Genomic DNA, 23,282 nt, shown 5'->3' with positions numbered 1-23,282 from the left:
AAATAAAAATCCCCTAAAATAATTTTTTTTAATTTTGGCGATTTTCATTTTATTTATTTATATATATATTTTTTGCAAACCTTCTTTTATATTGATCACTTTGTGTTACATTTTATGCATGAATTGTGCTATATAAATAAAGTTATTATTAATAGAATTATTATTTTTTAAATTATTATTATTTTGGGGCAGGTTTTGAGGGCATGTTTTTTTTTTTTTTTTTTTTTTTTTTAATCTACAGTAAAACAAATGCTCTTCCCCTAAGCCAAAATAGTGCTTTTTTTTTTTTTACCACCCCCTCAACCTTCACGAGTAATGAACAGTCCCTAAATATTATAGAATAAAACATGACAAAACAAAAAAATCAATTTAAATTCTCAAATACAAAAAAACGACTTAGTGAAGCTACAAATATTTGTCCCAGTATTGTAAAAAGTCTCTGAAATTTGCTTTTGACTGATAAAAAATAAAATAAAAATCGCGGCATTTATTTTGAAATAAAGAACCGGAAGTGGTGTCAGATTACCGGCAGTTTACCGCTGGTCCGTTCAGGCCCAGTCAAAACAATGCAGCTTTAAATATTCAACAATTATTAACCGTTAACCTCGTCGTGCTGTGAACCGCGTGCTGTTTTATTTCGTTAACGTTCACTAACGTCGTTTTAACGGTTGTCTGTGTCCGCAGCTGTCTCCGGTGTGAAGCTTCTCCCGTGGGTGTTTTTTGTGTTGTTCTCTGTAACGGTTGGAAATGGAGACGGCTAACAGGCGTCTGATGCTAGGTAGCCTGAGAGCGGCGGTGGGGAGCGGCTGAAAACACCGTAAAACGGTAAAAATAAGAGCCGGGAGCGGGCGGTGAGGAGTGGGCGTCGAGGCTAGAAAGACAGGCGGATTAAATAACGGTGGGCTGGTAGCATGGTGGAGTAGGCGTCTGCGGCGTCGACGCTATCGGGCTCCTGCGACCGACCGACGGACGATTCGCTCTCACCGGGGAGGATCACCATGGCCCCGGGCTCTCTGGTGGCGGCCTGCCGCAGCCTGGCCCTCTCTACGTGGCTGCTCTCCTTCTGCTTCGTCCACCTGCTGTGCCTGGACTTCACCGTTGCCGAGCGGGAGGAGTGGTACACCGCCTTCGTCAATATCACCTACGTGGACCCGGCCACCTCGGAGCTCCGCACCGAGAAGACGGAGTGCGGTCGCTACGGGGAGCACTCTCCCAAGCGGGACGCCAAGGGGGTAGTGGTCCTGCCCGCCTCCCCGCACGACCGCCAGGCCTGCGACCCCAACACCCGGTTCGCGGTGCCCGCACAGGCCGGGGCCTGGGTGGCGCTGATAGCCCGGGGCAACTGCACCTACAAGGACAAGATCCGCCACGCTGCAGCCCACAACGCCTCGGCGGTGGTCATCTTTAACGTGGGGTCCGCTAATGCTAACGACACCATCACGATGCCTCATCCAGGTACACTGACCCTCCTCGTCTCAGCACTACATGCGCATTAAATAATGTTTAATTAAACTCATCAGTCAGTGAGTTTATGTTAATACTTACCACTGTGTTATAACTTCTTAAAACCTACAGTGATTGTCATGGTGACAGTGGTTCAGGTGTGCAGGTGCAGAATAATTAATACACAGTTACACATTATTACACACAGTGGATAAAGGCAGAGGCGGTCCCAGACTCAGGGGGCACATTAGCCCACGGAGGCCCCCCAACAACCCCGTCTTGTTTTTACCTCACTGGTGATCAGAAAGGTGCTCGTTTCACTGTGTCACACGTGACGACTGGTGCACACGGTTGAGCAGTAAGTAATTACAAGAACTCAGTTACAGTTGCAAGAAAATAAGTGATGTAGTTTCGCAGTTTGTCTCAGATATTCAGTAAAAAACAAAAATAATCTCTCATTTCGATACAACATGCTAACGTTATTAGCACAAGCCTATGGCATTTTACATTGTATAAATTAGCCTAGCAACGAGCGAAGGTTTCCTCTGCTCATATGAAGCCAGGATAAATCACACACAGGATGTAAAATGCTATTTTTGTGGAGGCTTTATCGGCCTCACAATTTATTGTTTCTTATCCTTGAAATTAAAGTAAATAAAAGCTTCATTTCCACTGAGGGAAATGGTTTCAGCTTACAGAAACAGACAGGAGGTCTGCCTCGCTGCGACGTGTAGCTACATTTCTTACCGTCGGCTCTGCGTCGGTGCTTACCACTCAGAGGGAACTCAGTCATCGTAAACCTTTGGTGATGTAAACCTGCATGGATAAACTCCATATATGTGAGTGTGTGATAGTTGTTGTATCATAACAGCCTGTCACAGGTTACAGCGTGACGATTAGAGGAGAAATGGCAGAGCATAAAGGTCCAGGTGGAAAACAACAACAACTCAGTCATTTAGGATTTTACTAAAAGAAGGAAATCACCTGTTGATTTATATATCTATAGATCCCAGGGGACATTTTTGTATTTGGGAGCTGTTTAAATGTGTAATTTTGCGATTTTATTTTGTTAAACTGTTAATATTGTAACAGTATCTGAATCTGACTCTGAGTTACTGTTGTATGCAGCTGCTGCACAGCAGTCACCTCTGAGACAAATCGGTGCAATCTTGTTTTTATCTCGATACATTTCCTGGTTTCTGCCTCTCAAATGTGCAAAAGTTGCAGCTTATCTCTGTTTTTGTACCACAGTGAACTGAACTTCTCTCAAACACCACCGGCCGCTTGGAGACTGTGATCATTATTATATTATTATTATTATTATTATTATTATTATTATTATTTTATTACTTTGATTATTCAGTTTGAGCCAGTTGATAGAAATCTGGGTCATAGGCACACTATCTAATCATTCTTAGGCCTTGATCACACTGAAAACATTTCAGCAGCTGGAGGCGCCTTTCAGTAATTGATTTTAAGGAGAATGAAGCTTTTTGCCAACTTTGTTTTTGCAGGAGAGCTCTGAACTTCTCCCCCACATTTAAGAGTACTGTTTGCAGTGGAAACACTAGGGTCTAGGTGCCATGTCTGAAGGGTTACTTTTGGGTCCAAAGGTACCAAAGTGTTTGGTGGAAACGGGGCTTAGTGTGCTGCTGTGTTGCAACACTCAGATTCATTTATATATTAGATGTATTATTATTAAGCCTGTCCTGCTGTATCCACATCAGCTGGTTGTGGAAACTCGCTCTGCTGATTCGATTTGTGTCCAGAGAAGCTCAGCAGATATGATGATGAAGTGCTGAGTTATATAACAGACTGACTGTGCTGTCGTATCAGTCTGAGGTCCTCCAGTCTAAACTGTTGTTTTTATTCACTCTGTCAGTGAAGTAACAGACTCACAGCTGCTCCTCCGTCAGCTGGAAACTCCTTCAGGGAGTCCCCAGACCCACAAGCACAAACAACACACTGTGTGTTTACTTTAAATCCACTTTCTCATGGTTTTTTGTTAACTGTCAGGGTTATTTTCTGACTGGACCTGCAGTTCATATTCCAGAGGAGATTTCCCTTTTTCTTCCTGGGAATCTTTCCTTGGATGCATGAGCACGCATTACAGAGATTTCCCCCCCAGAACACCATCTGTTCTGGGCTCAATATCACACTTGTTATCCAGATACTTATTCATACTACTTGTGGAGTTGTTTGGAGTTTATCTGATTATTATTAAATGCTGCTTGTGATGCTTGTCTAGGGCTGCAACTATTGATTATAAATATTGTAATTACCAGGATACATCATCAAGATAAATTCATTCATTGTTCATTTTCCATAACCACGTATCCTCTTGAGGGTCACAGGGGGGTGGAGCCTATCCCAGCTGACACTGGGTGAGAGGCAGGATTCACCCTGGACAGGTCACCAGACTATCACAGGGCTGACACATAGAGACAGACAACCATTCACACTCACATTCACACCTACATACAATTTAGAGTTATCAGTGAACCTAATCTCCAATCTACATGTCTTTGGACTGTGGGAGGAAGCCGGAGTGCCCGGAGAGAACCCATGCTGACATGGGGAGAACATGCAAACTCCACACAGAAGGGCTCCCACACCTGGGATCAAACCGGGAACCCTCTTGCTGTGAGGCGACAGTGCTAACCACCTTAGATTTGCTCTGTGTAGTGAGGGAGCCAAACCAAGATGCTAAGCCATATCTGATCAGGCTACCCAGGACAGCATTATAAAAAGTTAACATAATTTTACTGTTAACAAAACGTGTAGCTCAGCGTGTGACGTAAACAGTGACGTGGGAGGGAAGCCGCGGCTGGTCAGTCCTTCGGCGATTCTCTCGTAAATTGGCCCGTTCTTCACCGTCCCCGTCATCTGACGGTTAATGGCCTCTTCGTTTGCGAGGACAAGGAGGGCGCGCAATTCCTTGTCTCCCCAGTTGCTCATCTTTACAGTGTCTGTCAGGTTTGCGTTTCCCTCTTGCTACTAGCTGCTCGCTAATTCCTGCTATCAGCTGTTTCCTGTTTATCCACCACCAGTGGCTTGCACATGCGGCGTCATCAACAGCTCCTCCCACAAGTCATCAACAGCCCCTCCCGCCTCGGTCCATTTAAACTAAAAGGTTCCGCCAATACGACTACCTTACGAGGTGGAAAATTGGGCGCCTCGGATCAGCTCGCCAATCCAGCCTCTGTGTGTCTAAACGCTCGCAGCTTGCCGGCAAAACGGCCCAACATTCGCAAAAAAACTGGCAGTGTAAAAGGGGCCACAGTATTGATTTAAAAAAAAAAAAATTATATACATTTTTAATATTACAAATACAAATTAAACTTCAGGTAGCATTGTAGAATAATATAATCAATTGTGTTTTCAGTCAAAAAATGGCTGAAGAGAAATAAAAAGCTTCGTCCGCTTGGCAGCAGGCCAACCAAAGCACCCCAGACGTCCCTCTCCCCAGCAACTCTTTCCAGCTCCTCCTGGGGGACCCCGAGGCATTCCAGGCCAGATGAGATATGTAATCCCTCCAGCATGCTCTGGAGAAAACTTGTTTTATCAAATAAAACAGATGCTGACAACGTTTTTCTCTGGGGACCTAATTTACAGTTGAAAAAAGATAATATATCGCAATATATTTTATCGTAATACTTAGCGTATTGCAACATATTTAAAATCACAATAATATCATATCGTGGAGCCTCTTCTGATTCCCACCCCTAGTTCATCGTGTGTCCAACTCCAGTTATGCTCGTTAAACGGCGCACCAGGTAAGGCGCAAGGGGCGAAAGAGTTGTGCTGTTAATGGGTTTACCACGGAAGATATATTTGACGTGTTACACATGTCAGTCTGTAGGTTAATTTTGCTACGCTTCAGTTTACTGCATTAAAAGCTAGCTAGTGGCACCGCTCAATCTGAGATTAGCATTTATAACGCTGTCCTGACTCAACAGTGTTGCTGAGGAAACATGGTGACCACCCTCTGGTCTCCCCTCAGGTCACTGCAGCGAGAAAGTGGCTCAGCTTTGAGCCGTAATCTCCCGTTAGCATCGTTAACTGTTTGTGAAACTCCATAACAACCGTTTTTAAGTGGAGGGAGACTCTGGTGTCAGGTCAGAATTGGCACTGGGGGAGAAAATGTTGAACTGGTGCATCCCTCGTCCAGTCAGACCTCTCGGCAGTGAAAGAGCGTTAATCCACCTGGAATCAGCTGGTTTCATCATTCCTCAGTTCATCCCACAGATTAGTTTAAAGCTGCAGCTCAGACCAACAAGCACGTCCACACAACAAAGAGTTTTCTAAAGTTATGAAAAGAGTTCAGAGACAGGATGAGGAGCAAGTTTTAGACCTTTTTAAAAAGGAGTTCTCACTTCTTCACAGGAGTGTTTGGGAGTCCCTACTTGGTGTGATGGTTCAGATTAAGGTTAGGTCGACGGCTTGGCGGTGTGTAACTTCAGCGGGGATAGAAGTAGAAATGTGTGGGAGAGGGAGACATTGATCCCTGGGTGTATTTTTAGGCAGACTAATCGATTTAGTTGCTGTTTGTGCTTGTTGGGGATGATGAGAGTTCAGTGCCCGCCTCGGGGGAAACACATCCAACTTGTGGTCGGCCAAACTGCAAACAAATACACACAGACGGAGGAAGCATATCAACTTCTGAGCAAACACACAAAAGTTATGTCTCCACAATATCAGCTCAGATTTCCCGTGCACTACCGTCCATGCACAGGTGGTGTTTCCAGCCCTGCGTGCTGTATCAAAAATGTACCCAACCATGACCCCAAAACTAAGGTACACACAGAACAGTGATTTTTGTATACTGTTGTCTGATTCGCTATCCGTCCACTTCACTTGCTGTTAGCGTCGTAGTGAAAAAGTTTGTGCCGTCAGCTTCTCTTGTAGTTCATCACCAGCCTGTTGGCACAAACATCTGTCTGCATCAGTGACTAATTAGGTGTAAACTTGTGTCGACACGGCGTCGCATTCTCGGCCGCTCCGCTGAAGGAATTCACCGCACTGTGTAGCTTCCCTTTGTACATGCTCGCAGCAGCTTTTCACGGTAAATATTTAACACGGGAATTAAACTTTGACTTGTTTCAACCTCAGTTATGTCTCCAAGTGGAAGTGAATCCTCCTCTGGAGAGTTTGTCCTCCACCCTTTGGAGTCACATGAGGGCGTGTTAGTCAGACCTCAGTCACAAGAATAGCCTCAGAATTTACCGAATTGCCACAATCAGACCAGCTTCGATGTAACGGCCGTGGTTTGGCGCACACTCCTCTGCTCAAGTGTCCTCGAACAACGCACTGAATCATAAGCAGCTGACCTTTGACCTCTGTTTACCCTGAAGGAGTCACAGAAACGTCTTCCTCTGCTTTTATCTTCCTTCTCCAAACAGCTTCATGCATCACTCTCAGTCACTCGCTGTCTCCAGATCCCTCACACCTGACCGCCATCACTGACTAATCGCTGGTCACTGCATCATAGAGTTATGTATGTAACTGTGTAGTAACCCTACGGTCTGTTATATAACGATCGTGTTCAAACTGGATACAAAGATGGATGTTCAGTGAAATGAGGCCGCGTCATCCAGCATGTCGGGGTTCACTGTTTATTTTTAGAGTGGCTGTCTCTGGTGGGTGGACGAGGAGCTGGTCGTCATAGTGATCGGGGGGGACTGGATGAATGAATGAACAGGATACAGAAGCTGAATACAATCTGTAGTTGTAAAGAGGGTTTTAACAAGATAGGGAACACATTAATGATATTATAAATGGTATTTATTTTGTCTGACTTTCCTCTTGGTAGTTTTCCCTCCTAAATTATATAATATGCTGTGTTGAACCATGACAGTGATGACCCAGTGATGTTTTACGGTCCAGGGGACTCGCTGATTTAGAAAACAATAAAATAAAGCGAGGGGAAAACTATATTAATACATATTTAGAATTATTAAAAGTACAGTTTGCATCCCGCCCTTGTCTCCAGGTACAGGTGAGGTGGTCGCCATCATGATCCCGGAGCCAAAAGGCCGCGAGGTTGTGTCACTGCTGGAGCGCAACGTGACGGTCACCATGACGATCACCATCGGGACGAGGAACCTGCAGAAGTACGTCAGCAGGACATCGGTGGTGTTCGTGTCCATCTCCTTTATCGTGCTGATGATCATCTCTCTCGCCTGGCTCGTCTTCTACTACATCCAGAGGTTCAGATACGCCAACGCACGGGACAGGAACCAGGTAAAGTCCTCGCCTCTGATTGGTTGATTTTGGTGCGCCGCAAATGCCATTAGAAGCAGTAGGAAGAGGAAGAGGAGGAGGGACAGATAATTGCTTCTGTTCCTGTATTATTACTGTCCCATGTACCTCTTTCAGAACAGTGCTCTCATGTAGAGAGCTGATCATAAACTGGTTGTGGCTGTTCAGTTTCCCTGACGCCCCGATGTTTAAGAGATGATGTTCCCTGAGAAGACGAACTGTAACAAGGTTATTTAAGTGCATGTAAACAAACTGAATGTCCCCCAAACAGCTGAAGTGATTAGAAACAGGCTCTGAAAAACGCTTATGAAATTCAAGGGCTTCTATCCAAACTGTTTGCACAAGTCAGAATCAACCACAGCTGCTTCCACTGGCACGAGGGGGTGTAACAAATGATGACAGCATTTCCAAATCAGTGTGGAAAGTCATTTTACTCTTCTACTCCACTACATCTCACAGGGAAATATTGTACTGCAGGGCTTTTAGTTGTAATGGAGTATTTTTTAGATGTGCTGCTTCCACTGCTGCCTCACCTGAGACTAAATACCTCCATCATCTCCACCTCTCTGTCTCTCTCACAGCGTCGTCTCGGCGATGCGGCGAAGAAGGCCATCAGTAAGCTGCAGGTTCGCACCATCAGGAAGGGTGACCAGGAGACGGAGGCCGACTTCGACAACTGTGCTGTCTGCATTGAGGGCTACAAGGCTAATGACGTGGTCCGCATACTGCCCTGCAGGTAAACACACAAATACACCAAGAGTGTTTCCAGCGCAGGGGCTTAACCAGGACTGAAAGGACTTTGTGATGGTTTCCAATGAACTGAGCTTTTCCAAACCATTTTCCAAATAAATACAACATGCTAATGTTATTAGCACAAGCCTATGGCATTACATTGTATAAATTAGCCGAGCAACTAGCAGAGATTTCCTCTGCTCATATGAAGCCAGGATAAATCACACACAAGACTTAAAATGCTATTTTTGTGGAGGCTTTATTGTCTTCACAATTTATCGTTTCTTATCTGTGAAATTAAAGTAAAGACAAGCTTCGTCTCCACTGAAGGAAATGGTTTCAGTTTACAGAAACAGACAGGAGGTCTGCGTCTCCGTGACGTGTGGTTACATATCTGGGGAGGTGCACGTCAGGCTACGGCGTACCTACGGACAGCGTCATTTAGATGCAGAAGTATAAATCCCGGACTAAAAGCAGGGGTCCGCAAGCCCTGTGCGCGCAGAGCTCAGATTTTACGACCGCGCGGACTCTGCTCCGCGCACCAGTGTCGCACAAAAGACTGCTCAGCATATATTTTTCACATCGCGGGGATTTTTCACGGACCTTTTTACAGGAAACTACAACGCGGAAGTGCGCTCAACTATGGATGCCCGAATGACTGCGGACATTCCTCGCGGAGTCCGCTCCACTTATAGTACGCCCGAGTCTGTGAGCACCTTGTGTCTGCCTCTTCGCCAAGCGCACAGCGAGCAGGAGAGAGAGGGGGATGGGGGTGGGGCGGATACTGAGCTAGGGGGTGCAAGTGCGCATGCGCCAAGGCCTCTACTGTAGCCTGGAGTTTGTTTAACAGTGACAGGGAGTCGATAATGGCGGACAATTTAGTCTAGAAGAAATCAAAGAATGCGCCACTATGGCAACACTTTGGCTTTGAGCCAGACGAAGGACTTTTTTTTTTTCTCATACCGACCCAACCCTATTAGCCGTTGCGCTAAATGTTGCTGCAAACAGCAGTCTGCGTTTGTGAATACTGCTCCATGCACAACATTTACACGTAGGAAATGTAAAGAAATAAAGTAGCTTTGTAAAATCTTTTCAATCATCATAGTTTTTCCCACTTTGTCAGAAATGTTCAGACATGTGTAAAACATGAAATCAGTTATATCACTTATAAGGGCAAATCATTTAAGGGTTTACTATGCGCTTTGTTTGTGTGTTTTTTTCTGTGCTGTGCCTCTTTGATTCCTGCTGCTTATGGGCTGGGATCTGGTCGCGACCTTTTTATAAAGCCTCGACTTCACCTGAGCGCTGTGAGGCTACACGCCCGGAAACTTCCTGGAAAACAGAGCAGCAGCATTAAGGAACTCCAAGCAGAGGCAGAGTCTCTGCAGATAAACACACCACCACACACTGAGAGTGGCTCATAAGTGATGATTGAGTCTCAACACACTGCGTCTCATTCATGAAATGTCAGTAAATCTGTGAGTAGATTTGCACATAAAAAACCTTGGTACTAAAAACCTTCTCAGGAATCACGAATGCCGCAGAAAACTCGGATTTAATTGCTCATGAATTCCAATCAGTCGTAAACTGACAGCGTGCTCCCGCTAGTCAGCAATTAGCATACATCCACGCCCATGAGTCGCCAGTGACCGCCATATATGGAGGTGTTAATTACTATGGATAGGTGCAAGAGAAATAAAAACTTGTCCCACGCCGTGTCATCTTTGTAAGAACCATCCAAGTTTAAGTTTAAGAACAAGTAAGATCCCTCCAACTCTCTGACAGGTTTGGGTTCACCAGCTGCCCGGTGTGAGCAGAGACAGACACCGAGTTGCTTCCCACGGGTCTTACTCAATTTGTAAATAATGTTTACGCCCCCCCACGTGGCATCTCTGATCATTAAATTAAACAAAAATGACATGCAGTTTGGGGCTGCGGTGCGGAAAGAGCGCAGAGGAGGAGTGCGCTGGTTTGTTGTTTTATTTATTCAGAGAACAGTTTTTTCCCAGTTTTGTATTTCTAATAATGACAAGCACTGTTTCTGTGAAATATCTGAAATGAGCTTCATGAGATAAAAATGAGAAGCAGACTCTTAGCCTTGTGTAACAGCTCGAAATAAAAAGCAGCTGTAAGAATGTGGATAAACGGCAGAGCGAACTGATCCCGCTGTTTTTCTTCTGTGCAGGCATTTGTTCCACAAGAGCTGCGTGGATCCGTGGCTGCTGGATCATCGCACGTGTCCCATGTGCAAGATGAACATCCTCAAAGCTCTGGGCATCGCTGTGAGTCTGATGGACTTTAATGTGATCCTCTGGATGTGTTTTTAACTTGTGTCTTTTCAGGGAAGGGTTTTGGTGAGCAGCAGCCTTGAAAACTGAGGATGTGGAATAAACTCAAACCTGTAAACAGAATATTTTCTGAGTGCTTAAGAATCAAGATGATACACTGGATTTATTTTTTTATATTGTTTCAGTGCAGTTTTTAACATTGGTGAGATAAAGCAGTATAATCAGGCCAACTCAAAACCACAGTTACAACAATAAAGGTTTATTTTTCTCTTGAATAACAGTTCAGTTAGGGGTGGGCGACATATCGATTGTACTCAGTCTGTCGCGACTTGCTCTACATGGGATGTATAAAAAGACTATATCACAGACATTGAGAAGCGTCACACTCGTCCACCTATCCAGACCACTCTCCCCAGGGCGTTAGTGTGTATTTTTGTATCTGCAGGGCTCCAGACCGAGACCATTTAGTCACATTTTGTGACCATGGAGCACCAGTGTGACCTGCAAATATTATTAACACATGAACTGGAGAACTGTTGGTTTGTTTCCACCTCACAGTGAATAAATCCTCATGTTTAACAACACCAATGCAACAGTTTAACTGCAAAAACGTCAACACTTCCTGCCCGAGACGAGCTTTGATTTGTTTCATTATAACTTTGCTGTAACAACATTTAACTTTATTATAACAGTCCTTTATTTAACTTTATTATAACAGTCCTTTATTTTACTTTATTTTAACAGTACTTTATTTAACTTATTATAACAGTACTTTAACTTTATTGTAGCTGTACTTAATTTAACTTTATTATAACAGTCCTTTATTTTACTTTAACAGTACTTTATTTAACTTTATTATAACAGTACTTTAACTTTATTGTAGCTGTACTTTATTTTACTTTATCATAACAGTCCTTTATTTTACTTTATCATAACAGTACTTTAATTAACTTTATTATAACAGTCCTTTATTTAACTTTATTGTAGCTGTACTTCATTTAACTTTATTATAACAGTACTTTATTTAACTTTATCATAACAGTACTTTAATTAACTTTATTGTAGCTGTACTTCATTTAACTTTATTATAACAGTGCTTTATTTAACTTTATTGTAGCTGTACTTAATTTTACTTTATTATAACAGTACTTTATTTTACTTTATCATAACAGTACTTTAATTAACTTTATTATAACAGTACTTTAATTAACTTTATTGTAGCTGTACTTCATTTAACTTTATTATAACAGTCCTTAATTAACTTTATTGTAGCTGTACTTCACTTAACTTTATTATAACAGTACTTTATTTTACTTTATCATAACAGTACTTTAATTAACTTTATTATAACAGTACTTTATTTTACTTTATCATAACAGTACTTTATTTAACTTTATTATAACAGTACTTTATTTAACGTTATTATAACAGTCCTTGATTTAACTTTATTGTAGCTGTACTTAATTTATCTTTATTTTAACAGTACTTAATTTTACTTTATCATAACAGTACTTTAACTTTATTATAACAGTACTTTATTTAACTTTATTATAACAGTCCTTGATTTAACTTTATTGTAGCTGTACTTAATTTATCTTTATTTTAACAGTTCTTAATTTTACTTTATCATAACAGTACTTTAACTTTATTGTAGCTGTACTTAATTTAACTTTATTATAACAGTACTTTATTTTACTTTAACAGTACTTTATTTAACTTTATTATAACAGTACTTTAACTTTATTGTAGCTGTACTTTATTTTACTTTATCATAACAGTACTTTATTTTACTTTATCATAACAGTATTTTAACTTTATTGTAGCTGTACTTAATTGAACTTTATTATAACAGTCCTTTATTTTACTTTATCATAACAGTACTTTAATTAACTTTATTATAACAGTCCTTTATTTTACTTTATTGTAGCTGTACTTAATTTATCTTCATTTTAACAGTTCTTAATTTTACTTTATCATAACAATACTTTATTTTACTTTATAATAACTACTTTATTTAACTTTATTGTAGCTGCACTTAATTTTACTTTATTATAACAGTACTTTATTTAACTTTATAACAGTACTTTAATTAACTTTATTATAACAGTACTTTAATTAACTTTATTGTAGCTGTACTTCATTTAACTTTATAATAACAGTACTTTAATTAACTTTATTGTAGCTGTACTTCATTTAACTTTATTATAACAGTACTTTAATTAACTTTATTGTAGCTGTACTTCATTTAACTTTATTATAACAGTACTTAATTAACTTTATTGTAGCTGTACTTCACTTAACTTTATTATAACAGTACTTTAATTAACTTTATCATAACAGTACTTTATTTAACTTTATTATAACAGTACTTTATTTAACTTTATTATAACAGTCCTTGATTTAACTTTATTGTAGCTGTACTTAATTTATCTTTATTTTAACAGTACTTAATTTTACTTTATCATAACAGTACTTTAACTTTATTATAACTGTACTTTATTTAACTTTATTATAACTGTACTTTATTTAACTTTATAACAGTACTTTATTTAACTTTATTATAACTGTACTTTCTTTTACTTCATTTTAACAGTACTTTATTTAACTTTCTTGTAGCTGTGCCTTATTTAACATTATTTTAACAGTACTTTATTGTTACTGCACTATAACATTATTATAACAATACTTTATGTAATTGTATTATATTAGTACTTTATTAAAATTTATTATAATAGTACTTTATGCCGCTTTATTAAAACAACACTTTATTTTACTTCATTAAATCAATTCTTTATTTAAATGTATGACAACAGTACTATATTTACCTTATTACACCAGTACTTTATTATAATATTAATTATTAATATTATAATATAATATATTTATCATCATTATTATTATTGAAAAATACAGCTAATTTCCTCGCGGGGAAAGACACCCAAATGGCACCATAAGTTGCCCAAATTAAGGAATTGTTTTAGATTTTTCTGTGATAGGGTATTTCTGATTTTAAATATTTTGATACAAAAATTCAAAAACTGCTGATTTGGATAATTTTGTGACTTAGTCAAAACTCTTTTCTGAAACTTGTTAAATACCTAAAGGTAAAAAGAAGTAAAAACTCCGTCACATGTGTAGAACATTGTTTACAGTGCTATGTACTAATGTTAACTGTAAGTAACAGTTGGAAACATGTTCTCTGAGTCTGTCTCTCTCTCTGTTCACTCCAGCTGAACGCAGACTGTCTGGACGACCTGCCGCTGGACTACGACCTGGCCCTGGGCGGTGTCGGGGGGGTGGGTGTGGGTGGCGTTGGGGCCCTGGCCCTAGAAGCTGTGGTGTCTGGGGCGTCCAGTGACGGCACGCTGAGCGAGGGCGGCTCCTCGGTGGTGCTGGACCCCGGGGTGCGACGGGTGGGACTCCCTCAGGACTACCAGGACCCCGACACACTGAGAGACAGCCCTGTGACTGCCACCACTGACACACACACAGGTAAAACACACACACTGTACTGTATGTTCTCTGATAAGTGGTGTTACACTGGCACCCAGTGGCGTTTCTGCTACATAACATTTCTTTCTCATGGTGTTGCAGTCTAAGTCACATTAATATTTCTTCTTGCCTCCTGTATGTGAAGCACGTTTTTCCTGCTGAAAGAGGTGAGGCAGGTATGACTGAAGAACAGGAAGTTGAAACGATGAGAAACCAGAGTGGCTGTTTGTTTTAATGTAAAGCTCAAGAATGAGAAAAAATTATATGTCAGTTCCACTCTGACTTCCGATACCAATAACCGATAATTACCTGCTTCTCATGGCTGATAACACAAATGATAACCGATAACTTTTTGTATGTTAAAAAGGAGTGTATAACCTGTAGTTTATGAACACCTGAGGGTAAGAAAAGCTGAGATGTAGTGAGAAAATATGGCTGATTCAATATTCCATAGCTGTAACCGAACCAAATCAAACCAACATCACTTGCTAATAAAACAAAAACAAATAACAGTGCCAGCATTAGGTCTACCCTCAACGCCCCTGCCCCCATAAAACTATCTATTGTGTGTCGGTTGGTCGCAGATCAGACCCTCGGAGCAATCCTGTTGTCTTCCTCTGGAACTGTGAAAGACGTCCACACCGTGACATATTTTGTCCTCCTGACACTGTGCTGCAGTTGTTGTTCTTCTTCTGTGTTTATTGGCAGCTGGCAAACCGGGTGTAGAGGTACATGTACCACCACCCACTATGTTGGGTGTGCAGGTGCTGCCCTTGTTAAGTCAATGAAAGCAGTCTGGCTTCGTATTATGGGCGCAATTTATTGGCTGTGATTGTTTTTGATGGAAACCTTCAGTCTAACCCATCCCCGCTCTCTTTCAGGTGAGCTACAGCCAATGGCGAGCAGCGCCTCGGTGGCATCATTGGTCATCACCGTGGAAACGGGTCTCTCAGATGAGGAGGGGTCCATGGAGCAGTCTCAGCTGGGGGACAAGTCCTGAGAGCAGCACAACAGAACCAAACCAGGACCCCGGGCCAAAACAGACTCAAATCAGGTTCAGACTTTTAACAGACTTCATTTGAAGCTCCAGAGAACGACCTGACTAAAACCAGATCTGAACCTATCCTTACTGCACCGGACTGAGCGTGACCCAGGACCTGGTTCTGGTTTTTGACCGGTTCCAAGTGGAAGCTAAAACCCAGAACCAGCACCGGTGTTTGACTGGGTTTTTCTCTTTGGACCTGTGTGATACAGAACTATACCAAACCAACTGGACCGCAGGTGGACTTGAGCCTAGCTAGAAGCAGGGTCTAGACTATGATGGGTTTTCATGTAGTGGATCTAAGTTGGATAAACGTGTCTGTGACCTGGATTGGCTTTGTTCTTTTATTCTCCTCCTGGACCCTTGACGAGTTTGGACCCAGGACATAACTTGGTAACATGTGTGATCCAGTGTGTTTACCTTGGTCTCACCCTCGGCTCTCCTTGGTATAACCAGGTGTTGCTCCAACCGTAAACTGGGACATACCTCGTGTCTGTCTGTTGTCGCTCCGTGCAGATGTCTTAATCAATCCACATTTGCCTCATGCTGTTTCTAGAAATAGACCCCAACTTCTTTATGGTTCTACCCCTCTGTTGTCAATCCACAGTGACAGAAAGAACTTCACAGAAGTCCAGTCCATTTCAAATAATGTTGCGACATTTCTCTCCTGACTTGATGAACTTTTGAAGGTCGGATGGAATTCACACTGAGTCTCCACAAGCCACATTTATACTCAGAGAAACATGAAGATGATATTGAACTCACCTCGATACTCGCCTCAACAGGGTAGAACCTGAGAAAGTCGTCTGCCAAATTAGGATCCACTCTTCGAGGGTCAATATTCTCCTTCATCAGCAAATCTGGAGGATCTTTGACGAATGCGTGAGAACTCCAAACACCAGATTGTGTGTTTTTAAAAGTGTCTGTGAGTGATCCAGGCCAGGAATCTAGATTTACCTGTGTATTTCTACCTGTTGTGCTTCAGTACGGAGTGCTCTTGTCTCGGGACCTTTTGTGGAATATTCTGTTACCTGGTTTTTCCAGGTAGGAGAGGAACAACAAATAAACAAACCTTGATAGGACTCAGTATCGGGGCTGCTCCCTTCTCACCCTGGTCTGAATTCTTGGAAGATTTCATCTCTGGTTAAGTTAGCTCATTTTGATTTGCCTGCCAACATGCCAGGCGCCGTGTGTGACGTCTGCGGTGACTGACTTTTCATTTTGGAAAGGAGGACTTTTATTTTTGAAAGGACTACTCCAGGCTGTCGATTTGGTTTGTTTCTTTTTCTAGTGTTTTGCTAAAACGGTGGACTCGTCGTGGCAGTATTACAGCTACAGTTTGACTGCAGTATTGAATAACAACTACACACAGTATTTTGTTTTTTTCTCTTTTTGCCTGTCAGTATAATTCAAGGCTCCTTTATCTTCACAGCACAGTAGTGCTGACAGTTTGGTTTGGATGCTCTCCAAACAGGGTTCCTATGTGTCTGGGAAAACTGGTGACACGAAGAAAAACTCTTGACTGATTGCAGGGCTGTACAGAATATTATAAGGTATGAGAAAGCGTGTTAAATGTAAAATTTCAATATAAGAAATAATGCTGACTGTAAAGCACAGATGAAGTCAAATGTGTGAAAACAGTGACAAATCTTGCAGCGTGGGTCTTCACATACAGATCATTTGGAGAAAGTGATGACAAAATAAATGCCACCATAACGTAGGAGAGTTTTAAGCTGCACCACCACCTGTTCTCCTTGGTAGACTTTCTATTTACACAATTTTCAGAAACATCCGTAGCGCTGGGCAGACACTGCATGTTGTTACTCATTCTCACACGTCAAATCTTAAACTGCCTTGCTTTATTTTCACGCATAAACAACCAGCGTCAATGTAGAGCTCTCACTGAAGGAACCTGAAACACCTGTTTGGTTTTGTCCAGTGACGGTTCCAATAAAGTTTATTCAAACATAACAACCATATCCTCGACAATGTTGAGGACTATGAACGGAAAGTAAGAAGCTGCTCTGCTCTGCAACAAATTCGAAAAAAAGTCAAAGTTTTATATCAAAGCAGTTTCAGACAAGACTCAACCATGGATGTATAAAGAGAACTGGATACAGAGTCGAGCCGGGGCCCCGTACATACATATGAAGGTTGCTCAGTGGTGCATGGATCCAAAAAATGTTCGACTTGCCCTTGTAAAATTCCCCCAATCTTACAATCTACTTCCACATCACTGGGCCCATAGAGCATGGATGTATAAAGAGACCTGGATACAGAGTTGGAAGCAGCTGTTTCCACGGTATGAAAATGACCAGATCTTATGCATCGTCGGGCCGTTAGAGCAAGACCACTGGAAATTTCCTCCGGCCAATAGCTTAACTTCTAGTTTCAGGTTTCGCTAACTTGAATGGGGATGAAACAATTTAAACATGCAACTCTCTTAGACATTCAGAATGTTATCAGTCATTTTGTGGGGGTTGTGATGCCCCAAAAACTGTATTTACTGATTTGCAAACGTCTCTTTTGCGATATAAATTTCCGAGAAAAGGTCTTTTTGGGCCCCATGGCATCACGTGACGGACATGGAAGTTGTAATTATACGGTATGGCCACTATGCCCACTTGGCTTCAAAGCGGAGCACTGTTTTTGGGGTCTTGGCCACAACGTGTAAAATAATAAGTACTACTTAGAGGACTTAAAGTTTAAGTATTATTCTACACATTGTGGCCAAGACCCCAGAAACAGACTCAAAGTTTATAATGGATCTTTTGACAGTAGCCATGTTGAGAAATTGTACAGCAGAACCAACCACAATTTCGGACATACCAGAAGTTCACCTGAATGTCTGACAGCCAGATCGTCAACGGCTTCGGCAGTTAATACGGCATTGTAATTGGGGGGTTGTTATCAGGCAATCTGTCCAGTCAGTCCATGCTACATTGAGTCGGGGTGACGAATTTGAGGTTTAAATTGGATGCAAACCGCGCAGTGTCTGTCTGGCTAGTTAGGGGATTAGGGGATGGAAAGACTTTCCTCATCAGTCTTCCATCGTGGCCGTCGTAACATTCTGTAAGTGTTAAAATGCCATGTAGGAACCCTGTCTATAGTGTTGCCTTGTTTTGTTTCAATGTCCGTCCATCTGTCCGTCTGCCTGACCACGTGTCCAAAACCCCTGGCCTCATGCTGCCTTTTTAAAAACACCTTTACCTTTAACCCTGACAATCAAGAATCGGATCTTTTACTTGCTAGTTGGGGATCTTTTCTCCGAACTCTAGCAAACCTAAGAGGTGTCTTTCAAACACGCCTTCTGTACACCACAGTAGGTGTTTGCTGCCATGACCATTTCAGTTTCAATTTAAGCGCCACCAAATCAAGCTGTGAAAGACGATAGAGAGACGGTACCCAGAGTCGTAGACATGACGGAGTTTAGCAAAGAATCCCTCCCCGCTTTAGTGAGTGTAGCTCACTCTGGATGCCAAGCATGTAAATATAAAATGTATACTCCACACGTTCACTACGTCACGTGGCATTGCTGTCGGTTTGCCAAACTGGTGTGCAGACTGTGTAGAGCTGCGGCCGCGTCGTGGCGTCCCCGGCGCAGAGAGAGATAAAGATTGTCGTCTATTTTGATACCAGAGGAGACATTTATTTTTGTAATGAAGACACCCAGCAGCAAAGACTGATTTCCCTCCCCTCATGACCCCATGGCCTGGTGATTCTCAATGTGATTGAGTGTTGATCAGGCAGATTTAAGTGTTGATTATTTGTGTAATTGTACATACCTACAGTACGCTAAGGACCTTGACGATAAGACTCTAAACTATTGTAAGATTTTCCGTAAATATTCAGGATCTGATTGTTAATGATGAAAACTGAACCTGAGAGAACTGAACCTGAGTAAAGGCTGGAGAACCAACGCTGTACTGTTTATTTCCCCCTGTCACTTTTGGTACTAATTTTTTATTTTTTTTTAATTCCCATTGGTGTAAATGTTAAATAAAACCTGTTTCATTGATTTAATTAAGTACAAAGCACTTAGATCACAAGATTTGACTTCTGAAACTAAACATTTAAGTGTAATTAAGACCGTCTCACAGCTTTGCGTGTACATAGCATTGTTTTCCAGACCCTGGACCTGCAGTCTCGGTAAATTTAAGCAAAGCAAACAGTGCAACTAGTCTCCATAAGAAGAAAAACCATCACACGATTTAGTCTGTGGGATTTGTAGTTAGCATTCAACTCTTAGTATGAATAATTAACAGGATGTTTTTGTCAAGGAAAGCTCGGTTTCTTCGAGTTAAAATTGGTACCAAATTCTAAGAAGCAGTACTTGTGTTGGTGTTTCCGGTCAAACCAATGGCTTCATTTTCTCACAGAAACCATGAAGACTTTTAAGTATTTTCTTCCTACTTTGCTTCCCAGGCTTCATCTTTCCTCTCTGCTCACAGTTCACTCTCAGTTCAGTCAGTTATCAAGTATATAACAAACACTAGTTCATTTAAAACACTGGTGGGGAACGAATTTGCTGTAATATATGAAGATGATGGATTTGTACGCCTTGTCTCGGCCAATATTCAGTGAACGATGTTTTAATTAAAGTCACTTCCTTTGTGTTGTAAGCTTTATTTTCAAGGAATTTACCCAATGTTTGTTTTCACATTTGCACTGTTTCATTCCCTTTCTGTCTTTCTGTTTTTTATGTGACTGCAATTCTGCCGCCACAGTCATGAAAGTGAAATTGAACACGATCCGTTTCTTCCATTCTTCTAGTAGAGACTGAGGCTGCCGTGGCGTGTTGGTCCCCGTTAAGTGTTTGGCGGATATTGAACCTCAAATACTGATTTGTGAACGAACAAAAAAAACGTATAACTGTCGAACTTGTCTTGTAGCTACAATTTCTATATAAATATAATCATGAGACAGGAAGTCATAAATACGAGATTTGGAAAATCTATTGACGACATAATGTATTGTCTTTTTTCAGCAGGTCTTGAAAGTAAAAATAGGATCCCTTTCAGAAAAAGTTTTTTACGCAGCTAATGTGCTAAAATGGGACCTTCATGTCACGGCTAGTAATGACGTCTGATTGGTTTTTCACAACCTATTGGCTGTTACCCCCGAATGTTGTGTTTTGATTGGTTGCTCGGCCTCTTTTTTTTTGATGCACTTTAATTCTGTTTCTCTGGAAGGTTCTGGAAAAGTCTCGTCTTGCCTTTTATACTTTCTTTTTGCTTTTTTAACTTTCCTTTGTCTTTGCTCTATTCTGCCCCTCCCTCACAACTTGTTTAGTTTCCTCCACTTCCTCTTTTCTTTCTCATTGTCGAAAGAGGGATTTATACTTGTGCATCAGCTCCTCCGCCATAGCCTACGCTGTTGTGAGCATTTATACTTGTGCGGTGGTGTGTCTGCCACTGTGCAGTTACACCTCAAAAACTAGTTGGAGGCGGAGGTTTCTGTGAAGTTTAACTGATTCAAAACACACATTAAACACACATTAAACATGGCTTAATAGACAGTTTCAAACACAAGTACACAAATCAGCTTCACTATAACTCGCAGCATTCACAGACAAACACTTGTCTTTATCTGTACACATTTTCCCCACAAATACAACATGCTAATGTTATTAGCACAAGCCTATGGCATTTTACTTTGTATAAATTAGCCTAGCAGCTAGCGGACTTCTCTCATCTCATGTGAAACCAGGGACAACAGCAACATTGAACAAAGTTACATAATTTGGCTCCATTACAACTCACAAGGTTCACTGACAAAACAACTGTCTTATACTAAACATGTTTTCCAAACAAATACAACATGCTAACGTTATTAGCGCCAGCCTATGGCATTTTACACTGTATAAATTAGCCTAGTGACGAGCGGAGATTTCCTCTGCTCATATGAAGCCAGGATAAATCACACACAAGACTTAAAATGATATTTATTTTTGTGGAGGCTTTGTTGTCTTCACAATTTATTGTTTCTTATCTGTGAAATTAACGTAAATAAAAGCTTCGTTTCCACTGAGGGAAATGGTTTCAGCGTTTCTGTGTCACTGCGACATGTAGTTACATTTCTTGGGAGGTGCACGTCAGGCTACGGCGTAGGTATGGCGTTGATTCAATGCACAAGTGTAAATTCTGCCTTAACAGTGTTGGTTTTTCTCTGGCACTCTTCTCAAGATTTCGGTTTTAAAAATGTATGGGGTTATTTTGTCTGATGGTGTTTACCTTTGGTTATCTGGAAAATGTTTCCTGGTCCATATTGACCTACAGATCATATGTATTTGTAGACTGACTGCCATATCTTTTGCCATATATTGTAATTTGTGTCGTAGTTTGTTTTGTTTCTTTCCCAATGCAGGTGAATCCTGAGCCATGTAATCCCACTGGGATTACGCACTTTAATCGAATTAATTACTGACGAACGCAGCGGCGGTGTTAAAAAAAAAGTAGCTTGAAGAACATAAAAACTGACACAACGCCTGCTTTTAGGTGGATTTGAATCCAGCAATTCTGCTAGTGTGAAGTTTGTTAGCATTCAGTCACAGCTTTAGAAGAGGACGTCAACGGTAAAGAAACGATGGTGAAAGAAGAAAATGAAACAAAAATTTTCAGATCCTTCCAGAGAGATGGGGAAAGTTGAGGTGATCCGATGCGTCTGTAGCCATGTTAGCCCCTCTGCTACCTTGACAACAGGGTGTGAAGTGGTGTCGTGTGTTTCTACGATATTAATTGTTTTACAGAGCGTCTGTTTGTGTGGTTGTCCTGTGCACGCAAACACAAAAATACCTACATACACACGTGTATATACAAGGCGGCGTGACGCCATGTTGTTTCTGTGTTTCAGTTGTTGCACGTGTTCTGATTCAGGACAGAATTTAAATAAAGTTTTAATGCAAGTTTTTGTTTTTATTCCAGCTCGGTGTTTCTGTGTCATCTTTTGGGAGGGAAGACATAGAAAATTCTTGTTTGCTTTTTCCAATTATAAAAACTAAATTATAGCATCTACATTCCTGATCTGCATGTGTATACTTTACTCTTTTTGGATTGTGTGTGTGTGTATTTTGGCATTTTTTCGTCAATGAAAACAAACAGTTTACAAAAATTACAAAAACAATTATTGATTTCTTGATGATACTCGTGTATTTTTAATAACAATTCAAAGACGTTTCAGGCATCCAGCATTTATAAAATTGATTCACAATGGAAAAACAGAATAAAGAGAAACAGTACCGACATACTGCTGGCAGCGTTTTATAACTTATAAATGGACTTAATGTTTTATGTGTCTGAAATAACCTAAACTAACTTTAGTTAATTTCAGTTTCTTCCTAAAACAAAAAAAGCATTAGCGTATAATTATCTCTTTGTTATCTAAGTGATTACAAGAACAACCCTTTATGAGATGTAGACACTTATTGGATCTTTTCTCGTAATTCCAATATCTCCAATTTTGTAATTCTTTCCTAACTTGAACGCACCTTGTTAAGTTTCTGAAGGTGGCACGATTTCTTTTTTGTGCTGTGGTTTGTCATTGCTAATGCCACCTGTTTTTTTATTCTAAACCAAACATAAAACACGTCACTCCCTGTTGAAATGTAGTGAAGAAAATATCAATGATAAACTGAGGACAAAAAAAAATCACAGTCAATTTTATATGTAACAACAAACATTTAATGACACTGCCATACGGGCGCTAATGCTACATACTGTATGTAAACAACAGGTACATCCAATAATATCTTAACACAGACAAAAAGAGATTTAAAAAAATGATCGTAACTTATTAGTAACAACAGAACAAACATCTAGCTGGCGGAAGCAGCAGTGGTGAGTAAACTGACAGCCCATCGAACTACCGTGCGTATTTTTGCTAACGTTAGCATCATCGAACTACCGTGCGTATTTTTGCTAACGTTAGCATAAACTTGGATGGACATAAAGACATAAAAACTTGGATGAGCACCAATTTCCTGATGTTAAATTCAGACAAAACTGAAGTTATTGTTCTTGGCCCCA

The 23,282-nt window shown here is 40.9% G+C and overlaps 1 protein-coding gene across 1 annotated transcript; it reads left to right on the top strand.

Moving 5' to 3' along the window:
- Positions 1–263: 263 nt before the first annotated feature.
- Positions 264–22,180, top strand: LOC126404631 (RING finger protein 150-like). Its single transcript, XM_050068004.1, has 6 exons — positions 264–1,455; positions 7,436–7,686; positions 8,286–8,440; positions 10,622–10,718; positions 13,955–14,216; positions 15,098–22,180. The coding sequence occupies exons 1-6, from the start codon at positions 999–1,001 to the stop codon at positions 15,214–15,216; spliced, it is 1,341 nt and encodes a 446-aa protein (XP_049923961.1). The 5' UTR covers positions 264–998; the 3' UTR covers positions 15,217–22,180.
- The last annotated feature ends 1,102 nt before the right edge of the window (positions 22,181–23,282 follow it).

This window comes from Epinephelus moara, chromosome 17 (genome assembly GCF_006386435.1).
Source record: "Epinephelus moara isolate mb chromosome 17, YSFRI_EMoa_1.0, whole genome shotgun sequence".
Classification (NCBI taxonomy): domain Eukaryota; kingdom Metazoa; phylum Chordata; class Actinopteri; order Perciformes; family Serranidae; genus Epinephelus; species Epinephelus moara.
The sequence above is the reverse complement of the archived record's forward strand: the minus strand, read 5'-3'. Positions and strand labels throughout refer to the sequence as shown.